This window comes from Lithobates pipiens, unplaced genomic scaffold, assembly GCF_037356315.1.
Source record: "Lithobates pipiens isolate NorthernLeopardFrog02 unplaced genomic scaffold, aLitPip1_a1.2 Scaffold_3, whole genome shotgun sequence".
Classification (NCBI taxonomy): domain Eukaryota; kingdom Metazoa; phylum Chordata; class Amphibia; order Anura; family Ranidae; genus Lithobates; species Lithobates pipiens.
Genome location: NW_027507790.1, coordinates 15,356,345 through 15,369,822, shown reverse-complemented (window position 1 = coordinate 15,369,822; position 13,478 = coordinate 15,356,345). Strand labels below are relative to the sequence as shown.

Sequence of the window (13,478 nt, the reverse complement as noted above, 5' to 3'; positions counted from 1 at the left end):
CGTGATGCATGATCAAGAAAATAGGATTTTTATATACAGCTTACCTGTAAAATCCTTTTCTTGAGAGTACATCACGGGACACAGGGCTCCCGCCCTTCTTGGGTTTTACGTGGTTTCTTATTGCTTTGCTACAAAACTAAGGTGCCTCCCATATGGGAGGGGTTACATAGGAGAGGAATTCTCCTTAATTAGGGGTTAACCAGTGTCCAATCACCAGAAGTGCCTATATAACCCACTATGTAATGAAGCTCTTGTGTCCCGTGATGTACTCTCAAGAAAAGGATTTTACAGGTAAGCTGTATATAAAAATCCTATTATCAACATTGTAGAGCTCTAATGCTTTCTTTAATAAGGAAATGTGTGCATGTTTGTGTAGTAATCTTGTTGTAACCAACCAGAATTCTTCTTTTAGTGATCTAACATCAGACATCCGAATTCTGATTTGCCGTCATGGGTCACTGTTTTTTGCACATCACTGCCCTATGCACTGCTTTATTGAATAAATCCTCAAGTGCAACACTGCCTCATTTTTTAAATACTCTTCTTACCTGGTTTTTTGTCATTATTTGGTTTGATACATCTAATATACGCTGGCTCCTTGGACATCAAGATTTCTATAAGGCTTGACAGGCTATTTTTAAACTGAGTGGTTACCTGAAAGGATGTGCAAGGAAATTATTAATTTCCATTGTGTATTTGCAAATTATAAACACATTGTAGCCTAAGGCAAACGTTTAAAGGTAATGTTTTTTGCATGGTACAGATATACAGGGTTTTTCAGGAATGTAGGGCAATGAGTAACAAGAGTGTGTAAAGTTCAGTAACCCATATTAACCAGTAGCTCAATTAGCAACCGTCCCTATGACAAACCATTTACAGTAAATTAAAACTGGATATGTTGCTATTGGATACTGAATGTGTTGAATTATTTTTACTCTTTGCACTGCTTTTTTGAGTCAGCTGGTGAAAACAAGCCCTTGTAAGTGTGGATGCTGAGTTGTAAATTCTTGACTTTTCAAGGTTTTTATTTTACGCATACAAATCATTTTTTTACTTCAGCACAATGTTTAAAAACACAGTAATTCATTTGTTTGGTACTAATATAGTTACAATGTATGTACCTTCTGCCTTTCTATTATATATGTAACCTATTCTGTGGAGGTTGCGTACAGTTCAAAACCAATGTTGGATCCCCTTTTATTTTTGTTTGTGAAAAACCTTTAATAAAAATATTGCAACACAAAAACACAGTAATTTAACATGTTGCCTGCAATGTGGGATACTATTAAAAGAAAAACACAATATATTTTTCAATGAAGTAGAATACATTATTTTGGTTGGTAGGATAAGTGAAAAATGTATAATTATCTGTATTGCACAGGAGAAGGTAGAGGAATGGCAATTCCCCAAATCAACACACTCTGAATACCTAAAAAAGTATTAGTAGTGTCAGGACCTGGATCATCTGCTGGTGGCATTGTTGTTCCGAGAGCAGAAGCACCCAGGCTCCCAGCAGCCAGTAGATCCCAGTAATCAGTCTCCACCCGATGCTGGCTGCTGGGAGGGTATTTAGTCCCTCCTCTACTTTTCCCTGGTGCTTCAGTGTTTTGCTCTGCTAGCTAAATACTACTTGCCGTTTAATCCTGAACTGGATTCCTGGCTGATATTGCTCCTGTCTGGTACCTGTACTTTGCTGCCTTATATATGCTCCCTTTCCTGATCCCAATCCTGATTCCCCTCTTCCTTGCATCTCTGGTATTACCCTGTTTATCCAAGTTCCTAACTTTGTATATACTGTATTATGGTTTGTTTTCTGGTTTGGATAGATTTTATATAAGTGTTAATAAACTTCCTTAAATCATGTATAATCTGGTCACAGTTTAGCTACAAAGATCTGGCCATCCCTGTTGCTTGATGCCTGCTCTCAGTATCCCTTACAAATAGGCTATGTGCAGGTGGTTGTTTATTTGACTTACAGTTTCAGGACGCTTTCTGTTGTCCAGTTCTGATGCATGAAAACAATCCCTTAGGATATAATTTTTGGATTTGATAACCACCTAAAATACAGGGCAGTTGGTAAAAATTCTACAAACAAATGTCTTTTTTTCAATTGGTAAAGGTAAGTTATGCTTTTGAATGGCATACAGAAAAAAGGAAAACATATAACCTATGGTTTTCATTTAAGTAATTTGTGTAGCATTAATAGCATTGAGAAATACGTGTACATTAGCAACTCACATGGGATCACTTCTGGTCTACTCTGCATCCCACAAAAAGCTCTCCACCATCTTGTTGGTTTCCACTTCCTCATCTAAGCTGTCATCCAGCCTGATGTCAGGACTATCCAGGCTGCAAGTTGTAAGAAGAGGCTACCCATCCCAGATGCACGAGCCAACCGCTAACGGATTACATACAAAAAATGCCATCTCTTCTTACCATGTTAGTAGCTCTAATTTACAAGTATTTCTCAATACTATTAATGCTGCACTTAGTTTGGGGACCCGGGTCCTGCCCCAGGCGACATGTATCAATGCAAAAAAAAGTTTTAAATCTGGCCGTTTTTTCGGGAGCATTGATTTTAATAATGCTTAAAGTGAAACAATAAAAGTGAAATATTCCTTTAAATTTCGTACCTGGGGGGGTGTCTATAGTATGCCTGTAAAGTAGCACATGTGTCCTGTGTTTATAACAGTCCCAGACCAAAATGACATTTCTAAAGGAAAAAAAGTTATTTAAAAGTACTAGCGCTAGTGCCGGCTATTAATGAATTGTCGGTCCAGCTAATACACATAAAAGTCATTGAAAAAAAAATGCGTGGGGTCCCCCAAAATTCCATTACCAGGCCCTTCAGGTCTGGTATGGATATTAATGGGTAGTGATGGCCGAACGGTTCGCCCGGCGGTCGTTTCGCGGCGAATTTCCGACATTCGCGGTCCGCACGTTCGAACGCCTTTTTCCGTCGTTCGCCGCGGCGGACTTACGTGTTTAATGTATACAAGAACTTTAACCTTTGGTGACACGTTTATCATGTGATACAGGACAGCCAATTGAGACATGACAGCACATGGACACTTGTACATTCCCCCTAACCTATAAATACACCCGATCCGGTGGCCATTTTACATTCTTTCTTCTGTTACGATAGGGACAGGTTCCTGTGTGGAGTAGGGAGAGATAAACCACTAGCTATTTGGTACACAAAAGTTCTTTTCAGGACTGGTATAGGTGTTAGGTGTTGATAGGTTTGCTGTGCTGCTGATTCTTGCAGCAGCCTGAGTGTCTTTTGTTAGTTTAGAGAAAGGGAAAGGACGGTGTATGCTACAGGGACAGCCAGATTAGTCTTTCATCATCATCATCATCATCATCATCATTAGCTGTTACTATCAAGGTCCACAAAAGAGCTGTTCCAGTAACCACTAATCGTTCTCTTTTTTTGCCAATTTGTATAGGGACAGGAAGGAAGCAGTGTTGTCAGGCAGTGAGGGTAATTTTAAAGACTTGCTGTTATTATTAGTTCCACAAAGGTTCTTTTCAGGACTGGTATCAGTGGTACAGTAATAGGCTTGTACATGTATAATATTCTTTCTTCCAAATATAGAAAGGATATTATACTTGACTGCTGCCCTTCTGCTGCAGTCTGCTAAACATTCACAACTCACTTGTTCCACAAAAGTTCTTATAAGGACTGGTAACTTGGTATAGGGTGCTACGGTACATAGGCTTGAGTGCGGTACAGTCTGCTGTTCTGTAAGGACCGCTATCGGTCCACAATAGATAGGGTTGACGTGCACCACTGCTGACCGCTCACCTATACTGCAGCAGTCCTTCAGCGGTATAGGGACTGACGTACAGTCTGCTAATCACTAACACACAACCTGCTTGTTCCACAAAAGTTCTTATAAGGACTGGTAACTTGGTATAGGGTGCTACGGTACATAGGCTTGAGTGCGGTACAGTCTGCTGTTCTGTAAGGACCGCTATCGGTCCACAATAGATAGGGTTGACGTGCACCACTGCTGACCGCTGCCCTATACTGCAGCAGTCCTTCAGCGGTATAGGGACTGACGTACAGTCTGCTAATCACTAACACACAACCTGCTTGTTCCACAAAAGTTCTTATAAGGACTGGTAACTTGGTATAGGGTGCTACGGTACATAGGCTTGAGTGCGGTACAGTCTGCTGTTCTGTAAGGACCGCTATCGGTCCACAATAGATAGGGTTGACGTGCACCACTGCTGACCGCTGCCCTATACTGCAGCAGTCCTTCAGCGGTATAGGGACTGACGTACAGTCTGCTAAACACTAATACACAACCTGCTTGGTCCACAAAAGTTCTTATAAGGACTGGTAACTTGGTATAGGGTGCTACGGTACATAGGCTTGAGTGCGGTACAGTCTGCTGTTCTGTAAGGACCGCTATCGGTCCACAATAGATAGGGTTGACGTGCACCACTGCTGACCGCTCACCTATACTGCAGCAGTCCTTCAGCGGTATAGGGACTGACGTACAGTCTGCTAATCACTAACACACAACCTGCTTGTTCCACAAAAGTTCTTATAAGGACTGGTAACTTGGTATAGGGTGCTACGGTACATAGGCTTGAGTGCGGTACAGTCTGCTGTTCTGTAAGGACCGCTATCGGTCCACAATAGATAGGGTTGACGTGCACCACTGCTGACCGCTGCCCTATACTGCAGCAGTCCTTCAGCGGTATAGGGACTGACGTACAGTCTGCTAATCACTAACACACAACCTGCTTGTTCCACAAAAGTTCTTATAAGGACTGGTAACTTGGTATAGGGTGCTACGGTACATAGGCTTGAGTGCGGTACAGTCTGCTGTTCTGTAAGGACCGCTATAGGTCCACAATAGATAGGGTTGACGTGCACCACTGCTGACCGCTCACCTATACTGCAGCAGTCCTTCAGCGGTATAGGGACTGACGTACAGTCTGCTAATCACTAACACACAACCTGCTTGTTCCACAAAAGTTCTTATAAGGACTGGTAACTTGGTATAGGGTGCTACGGTACATAGGCTTGAGTGCGGTACAGTCTGCTGTTCTGTAAGGACCGCTATCGGTCCACAATAGATAGGGTTGACGTGCACCACTGCTGACCGCTGCCCTATACTGCAGCAGTCCTTCAGCGGTATAGGGACTGACGTACAGTCTGCTAATCACTAACACACAACCTGCTTGTTCCACAAAAGTTCTTATAAGGACTGGTAACTTGGTATAGGGTGCTACGGTACATAGGCTTGAGTGCGGTACAGTCTGCTGTTCTGTAAGGACCGCTATAGGTCCACAATAGATAGGGTTGACGTGCACCACTGCTGACCGCTCACCTATACTGCAGCAGTCCTTCAGCGGTATAGGGACTGACGTACAGTCTGCTAATCACTAACACACAACCTGCTTGTTCCACAAAAGTTCTTATAAGGACTGGTAACTTGGTATAGGGTGCTACGGTACATAGGCTTGAGTGCGGTACAGTCTGCTGTTCTGTAAGGACCGCTATCGGTCCACAATAGATAGGGTTGACGTGCACCACTGCTGACCGCTGCCCTATACTGCAGCAGTCCTTCAGCGGTATAGGGACTGACGTACAGTCTGCTAATCACTAACACACAACCTGCTTGTTCCACAAAAGTTCTTATAAGGACTGGTAACTTGGTATAGGGTGCTACGGTACATAGGCTTGAGTGCGGTACAGTCTGCTGTTCTGTAAGGACCGCTATAGGTCCACAATAGATAGGGTTGACGTGCACCACTGCTGACCGCTCACCTATACTGCAGCAGTCCTTCAGCGGTATAGGGACTGACGTACAGTCTGCTAATCACTAACACACAACCTGCTTGTTCCACAAAAGTTCTTATAAGGACTGGTAACTTGGTATAGGGTGCTACGGTACATAGGCTTGAGTGCGGTACAGTCTGCTGTTCTGTAAGGACCGCTATCGGTCCACAATAGATAGGGTTGACGTGCACCACTGCTGACCGCTGCCCTATACTGCAGCAGTCCTTCAGCGGTATAGGGACTGACGTACAGTCTGCTAATCACTAACACACAACCTGCTTGTTCCACAAAAGTTCTTATAAGGACTGGTAACTTGGTATAGGGTGCTACGGTACATAGGCTTGAGTGCGGTACAGTCTGCTGTTCTGTAAGGACCGCTATAGGTCCACAATAGATAGGGTTGACGTGCACCACTGCTGACCGCTCACCTATACTGCAGCAGTCCTTCAGCGGTATAGGGACTGACGTACAGTCTGCTAATCACTAACACACAACCTGCTTGTTCCACAAAAGTTCTTATAAGGACTGGTAACTTGGTATAGGGTGCTACGGTACATAGGCTTGAGTGCGGTACAGTCTGCTGTTCTGTAAGGACCGCTATCGGTCCACAATAGATAGGGTTGACGTGCACCACTGCTGACCGCTGCCCTATACTGCAGCAGTCCTTCAGCGGTATAGGGACTGACGTACAGTCTGCTAATCACTAACACACAACCTGCTTGTTCCACAAAAGTTCTTATAAGGACTGGTAACTTGGTATAGGGTGCTACGGTACATAGGCTTGAGTGCGGTACAGTCTGCTGTTCTGTAAGGACCGCTATCGGTCCACAATAGATAGGGTTGACGTGCACCACTGCTGACCGCTGCCCTATACTGCAGCAGTCCTTCAGCGGTATAGGGACTGACGTACAGTCTGCTAAACACTAATACACAACCTGCTTGGTCCACAAAAGTTCTTATAAGGACTGGTAACTTGGTATAGGGTGCTACGGTACATAGGCTTGAGTGCGGTACAGTCTGCTGTTCTGTAAGGACCGCTATAGGTCCACAATAGATAGGGTTGACGTGCACCACTGCTGACCGCTCACCTATACTGCAGCAGTCCTTCAGCGGTATAGGGACTAAGAGTTTTGTCACAGGGTCATTTAAAAAATGACATGCAGAGGAAGAGGCAGGCCCTTCCGCAGGGGTGGTAGGGGTAGGGCAGGAGCAACAGGCTTGAGCCAAAGTGGGAAGTTGCAGAAGGTGCGTTCAATTACTTTAAAGGATGCACCAGACTTGGTTGAGTGGCTCGCTCAGCCTTACTCTTCTGCACCCTCCTCATCCTCTCGATCTGCACCCTCTTCTTCACTCTCTGCTATGTGCACCCCCAAAGACACTACCACCAACAACACGACCACCACCACCACCACCACATACCTTCCGCTTGAGTCACTGGAATTATTTTCCGATCCATATCAAGAGGACATTTCTGATGCGCAGCCACTCTTGGTATTGGATCAGGAAGAGGAGGTAGCAACAAGCGCTACTCAGCAGTCTGACGCCAGTACCCAGATCAGCCCAAGGAGGAGGTTGGTCCCCGGTGTTGCTGCCTACTCCGAGATCTCTACTTATAGCGGTGGGGAAGGTGACGTTGATGATGACGTGTCTAGTGATGTCACGTGGGTGCCCACAAGAGAGGAAGAGGAGGGGAGTTCAGAGGGAGATATGGACCAGCAGATAGGGAGGAGAAGCAGCAATGACTTACATTGCACAGCAGGGACAAAGCAGACTGCAAATGTATCAGGAGCGAGTCATCGACCATGTACGGTCACATCTGGCGCTCCCAGGACACCGGCACATGGCTCCGCAGTGTGGGCTTTTTTTAACGTGTCCGCTGCTGACAATAGCGTTGCCATCTGCAATCTTTGCAGTCAACGCGTTAGTCGCGGTAAGCCCAATACTCACCTAGGGACGACCGCCTTAAGAAGGCACATGAGCAGCCATCACCGAGCCCAGTGGGAGCAACGGAACACACAAAGCCACACTGCAGGCTCTCACCGTCCAGCCTCGTCTTCTACTTCTCCTTCTCCTCTCTCCTCACAATTGTCCTCCACTCCACCTTCCATCACGCCAAGCTCACATTTTTCTGCAAAAAGGCAGGCTTCCGTGGGCCTAATGTTTGAGCGTAAAAAAATGATGATGCCGGATAACCCTCTTGCCCAACGGTTGGCGGCTGGCTTGTCAGAACTCATAGCCCGCCAACTACTGCCATATAAACTGGTGGACTCGGAGGCCTTTCGCAAATTTGTGGCCATTGGAACACCACAATGGAAGGTCCCAGGAAGGAAGTATTTCTCAGAGAAGGGCATCCCAGAGCTATATGGCCATGTTCAGCGGCAAGTGAATGTATCTCTGGCACACAGTGTCGGTGCCAAGATACATCTGACCACAGACACGTGGTCTAGCAAACACGGGCAGGGAAGGTATATCAGTTTTACTGCCCACTGGGTGAACCTTCTGACGGCCGTCAAGCATGTAACCCGTGGCACCCGTGTAGATTTGGTTTTACCGCCACGGATTGCATGCAGGCCTGACTCTTCTTCTCCTCCTCCTACTCCATCCTCCTCCCTCTCCTCCTCAGCTGCCTCCTCCTTTTCCGCTGCTAGCGTCTCTTCCACTGCACCGCCCAAGCTCCCCAGAACCTATTCCACATGCCAGGTGAGACGTTGCCATGCCGTGCTGCGTCTGTTGTGCCTGGAAGCAAAGAGCCACACTGGCCCGGCACTCCTTTCAGCTTTGCGTTCACAGGCAGATGAGTGGCTAACACCGCTCAATTTGACAGTTGGTAAAGTGGTGTGTGACAACGGTGCCAATCTGCTTAGCGCATTGAAACAGGGCAAAATCACGCACGTGCCGTGCATGGCACACGTCTTAAACTTGGTCGTGCAGCGATTCCTTGTCAAATACCCTGGGGTCCAGGACATCTTGCGGCAGGCAAGGAAAATCTCGGCCCATTTCAGAAGATCTTACACGGCCATGGCTCGCCTTGCTGACATTCAGCGGCGACACCATCTGCCGGTCAGACGTCTTATTTGCGATTGCCCGACGCGATGGAACTCAACCTTCTATATGCTTGATAGGCTGCTCCAGCAGAAACGTGCAGTTAACGTCTACCTGTATGAACTCTGCGAAAGAAACGGTTCTGGGGAGCTGGGTTTTTTTTCACCGCGCCAGTGGCTGCTCATGCGCGACACATGCAGACTTCTGCGGCCATTTGAGGAGATCACCAAACTGGTCAGTCGCAGCCATGGCGCCATCAGTGACATGGTACCTTATGCCTTCTTTCTGGAGCGTGCATTGCGTCGTGTCATTGATCAGGCTGTGGAGGAGCAGGAGCGGGAAGATGAGGAAGTCGCAATGCTGGATGAATTCCCAGGGGGGGCTACTCTATCTGAGACAAGTCAACAACAGGAGTCTGATGAGGAGTCAGAGGAGGATGGTGCCGGGGCGGATGAGCAGGAGCAAGAAGAGCATGCTTTAAACCTTTCTGGGATCCCTGTTGTGCGTGGATGGGGAGAGGAGAATGAAGAGGACGACATTATCCTGGATGATGAGCAGGAGCCAGGCCACCACACCGCTTCCACTTTAGTGCAAATGGGGGCCTTCATGCTCCAGTGTTTTAATAGGGACCCCCGTATAAAAAGCATGAGGGTCAAGGACCAGTACTGGGTGGCAACGTACTTAGACCCCCGGTACAAACACAAAATGGCGGAAATGTTACCGCCGTCGCAGAGGGCTGTCAGAATGCAGCACTTCCAGGCCTTGCTTCGAGAAATGCTGCATTCTGCTTTTGCGTGCGCTGGCAGAGGAGCAATTCCCACTCCCAGAGAAGGATTTGCGGGTACCAATCCAACAGCGCCTGCAAGAAGAGGCCGGTTTGAAGATGTGTTGGTGACTTCGGATATGAGGTCATTCTTTCAGCCGACCCATCGACAGGTGTCATCCGGATCCAGCATCAGGGAACGCCTAGACCGTCAGGTGTCCGACTACATTGGGTTAACGGCCGATGTGGACGCTCTGAGGAGTGATGAACCCCTAGACTACTGGGTGGGCAGGCTTGACCTCTGGCCAGAGCTTGCCCAATTTGCAATCGAACTGTTGGCTTGCCCCTCATCCAGTGTCCTGTCCGAAAGGACGTTCAGCGCAGCAGGGGGGATTGTGACCGATAAGCGTACTCGCCTAGCTCACCACAGTGTTAACTACCTCACATTTCTAAAAATGAATGAGGCATGGATCTCGGAGGAATTCAACACATGTGACCAGTAGACCATGTATATGTCTATAAACTATTTTTTTAATCAAGCACACAGACCTTCTTAATTCATTTGGCTCACTTCCTTGACCCAAAAAAGCACACCGTACTATATGCCCCTACCCTCCTCTTTGAAGAGGTTGAGCGGTGTCATATTTCTACTGGGGCTGCTTATGATATCCCTGTGCTGTGCTGACTTCCTCCTGGGGGTTCTTATTATGAAGGGATCACACTATCCCTGTGCTGTGCTGACTTCCTCCTGGGGGTTCTTATTATGAGGGGATCACACCATCCCTGTGCTGTGCTGACTTCCTCCTGGGGCTGCTTACGGTGCTGCTGTCAGTGCTGTATGTCACGGTGCTGCTGTCAGCGCTGTATGTCACGGTGCTGCTGTCAGCGCTGTATGTCACGGTGCTGCTGTCAGCGCTGTATGTCACGGTGCTGCTGTCAGCGCTGTATGTCACGGTGCTGCTGTCAGCGCTGTATGTCACGGTGCTGCTGTCAGCGCTGTATGTCACGGTGCTGCTGTCAGCGCTGTATGTCACGGTGCTGCTGTCAGCGCTGTATGTCACGGTGCTGCTGTCAGCGCTGTATGTCACGGTGCTGCTGTCAGCGCTGTATGTCACGGTGCTGCTGTCAGCGCTGTATGTCACGGTGCTGCTGTCAGCGCTGTATGTCACGGTGCTGCTGTCAGTGCTCTGTATTACGGTGCTGCTGTCAGATGCCTCTATCACGGTGCATGTGTCATTCCGGTATGTCACGCTGCTGGTGATCATCTCCTGCACCCTCTTCTTTGCCTACCCTGGTCCCTGACCTTCCCTCTCCTCCATTGCCTTCATTAGCTCCATAGTCCTGAATTGTTAGAACAATTTCCCAAATAAAATAAAAATGCTTGTAGTTATCGATCCCAAATTCACCTCATACATGTATTATGTCATTGTCCAGATGGTGGGACTACGTTTTACCCCCTAATAATTACCACGTGGCCGCAAATTCGACATGAAGGTTTGCAAAGTTCGCCTCCCATTGAAGTCAATGGGGCCCGCGGCGAACGTTCTGTTTCGCGAACGTTTGGGTCCGTTCGCATTTCGCGTTCGCGAAACGTCCCGTCGGAAGTTCGTCCATCACTATTAATGGGAACTCTGCCACAAAATTTTTCCGGTCTGGTATGGATTTTAAGGGTAACTCCACGCCAAAAAATTTTAAAAAATGGCATGGGGTTCCCCCACAAATCCACACCAGTCCCTTATCCGAGCACGCAACCTGACAGGCCGCAGGATAAGAGGGGGGTGAGAGAGCATCCCCCCTCCTGAACCGTACCAGGCCACCAGGTCCCCATCAACATGGAGAGGATGTCCCCATGTTGATGGGGACAAGGGCCTCATCCCCACAACCCTTGCCCGGTGGTTGTGGGGGTCTGTGGGCAGGGTGCTTATCGGAATCTGGAAGCTCCTTTTAACAAAGGGGACACCCAGATCCCGGCCCCCCATATTTGAATTGGTAAGGGGTATATTTCACAAAAGAATGTGTCAAAATGTAAAAAAAAAAAACACACAAGAGATGGCTTGGGACAAGTCCTTTATTAAAAATAAAAAATAAAAAAATAAAAAAGAGATTCCAGCAAAGTAATCCAATAAATCCATGCTCTCCACCGATGTAATACAATTCTCGATCTCCGGTGATGGATGATCTCTGGCGACTCCAGCAAGGAACACGCACAGGATCCTGCCTCCAGCGGAGGCACCCAGCCAATGACGCGCTGCTAGCTTGACAGGTCTTATGTAGCTGAGGGCAGGGCTACCTGTACATGTCACTGGGAAAACCCCGGCATTTCCCCTTGTCAGAGGGGGAAGGGGTCATGTGACGGGTAACCCCACCCTCAGCTACATAAGACCCGTCAAGCTAGCGCTGCATCATTGGCCGGGTGGATCCTGTGAGTGTGTTTCTCGCTGGAGTCGCTGGAGATCATCCATCTCTGGAGATCGAGAATTGGATTACATCGCTGGAGGAGTAGGAGTATGGATTTATTGGATTATATCGCTGGAATCTCTTTTTTATTTTTAATAAAGGACTTGTTCCAAGCAGTCTCTCGTGTGTTTTTTTTAACATTTTGACACTTTCTTTTTGTGAAATGGTATGGATACAATGTACCCCTTACCAATTCACATGGGGGGCTGGGACTTTTATGTGTATTGTCGGGACCGACAATTCATCACTAGCGCTATTACTTTGAAATTACTTTTTTTCCTTTAGAAATTTCATTTTGCTCTGGGACGGTTATAAACACGGGAAACATGCGCCACTTTACAGGCATACCATAGACACCCTCCCCCGGTACGAAACTTAAAGGAATATTTCACTTTTATTGTTTGCACGTGCATACAAATGGGTAGACGCACAGGGTGCATCCCAGTTTAAACCTATAGACTCTGCACGTAATATTTCTAGATCAACTAAATCTAACACTCGACATTCTAAAGATGGTCCACAATCCATCCCCACCACTGCCAATGTTCAAACTAACGGTCAGCGATGCTAAAATCGGGGGCGATCCAAAACCACTTCAGGTGAAGAGATTTCTGATATTGAGGATTCTGTGAGCTCACTCACTAGGGAACAGTCTGCCCACGTTTATGACAACAGTTCTCAGCAGAATCATCTTGCTAGATACAACTCTTTACCCACTATTACACGCCAGGGGGATTTTTTAGACAAGATGCGGGCCTCTCAAAAAATACAACAGGAACACACAAAACTTCACATTCAAGTCCAAAAAACAATCCCTGTCACTTCACACTCACTAAATCTCATCAATTATTCCAATTATCACCTATCCACTAATGAAATTTCTGTGTTGGAAAAAGGTCTCACTTTTTGCCCTGTCTCACAAATCGATAAATTTGTTGTTATTAAGGATATACATCTATATATCCATAAATTATTACTAAAATGCATGTACACCAAAACACCATTCAGAGATTCATCCCTTCACATGTCCACCGAAGTAACTGCGATTCAAAATCTTATTGATCTTCTAGAGGAGAATGACCCAATTGATCTTATAGATACCATAGACCTGGACAAAATTCTTGCCGAGGTAGATGGTGATTTTATTAATACTCCAACTTCACTTCATCTTGACACTTCCATAAATAAAAAGTCAAGCCTATACCCCTCACTGAGCACCAACCCCAATGCAGCTCTCTTTCTGAAATTAGTGACCCGCGAATTACGTAATCTTAAATCTTCGCCACATGGCACAAAAAATCTTACATATAATGAACATCTTGCTCTACAGACTCTGAAGGAAAATCCCCTGATAGTTATCAAACCAGCAGATAAAGGCGGGAACATAGTCATCCAAAATAGGTCTGACTCTGAGAC

The 13,478-nt window shown here is 46.7% G+C and overlaps 1 protein-coding gene across 1 annotated transcript in view; it reads right to left on the bottom strand.

Moving 5' to 3' along the window:
• MYO1H (myosin IH) overlaps window positions 1-13,478 on the bottom strand; it is a 125,901-nt gene that overhangs the window by 55,493 nt on the left and 56,930 nt on the right. Inside the window, exons 17-18 of the mRNA XM_077461469.1 lie at window positions 1,977-2,057; window positions 549-654 (exon numbers count right to left, since the gene is read on the bottom strand). Coding sequence (XP_077317595.1) covers window positions 549-654; window positions 1,977-2,057 — 187 coding nt within the window. The remainder of the gene's footprint in view (window positions 1-548; window positions 655-1,976; window positions 2,058-13,478) is intronic.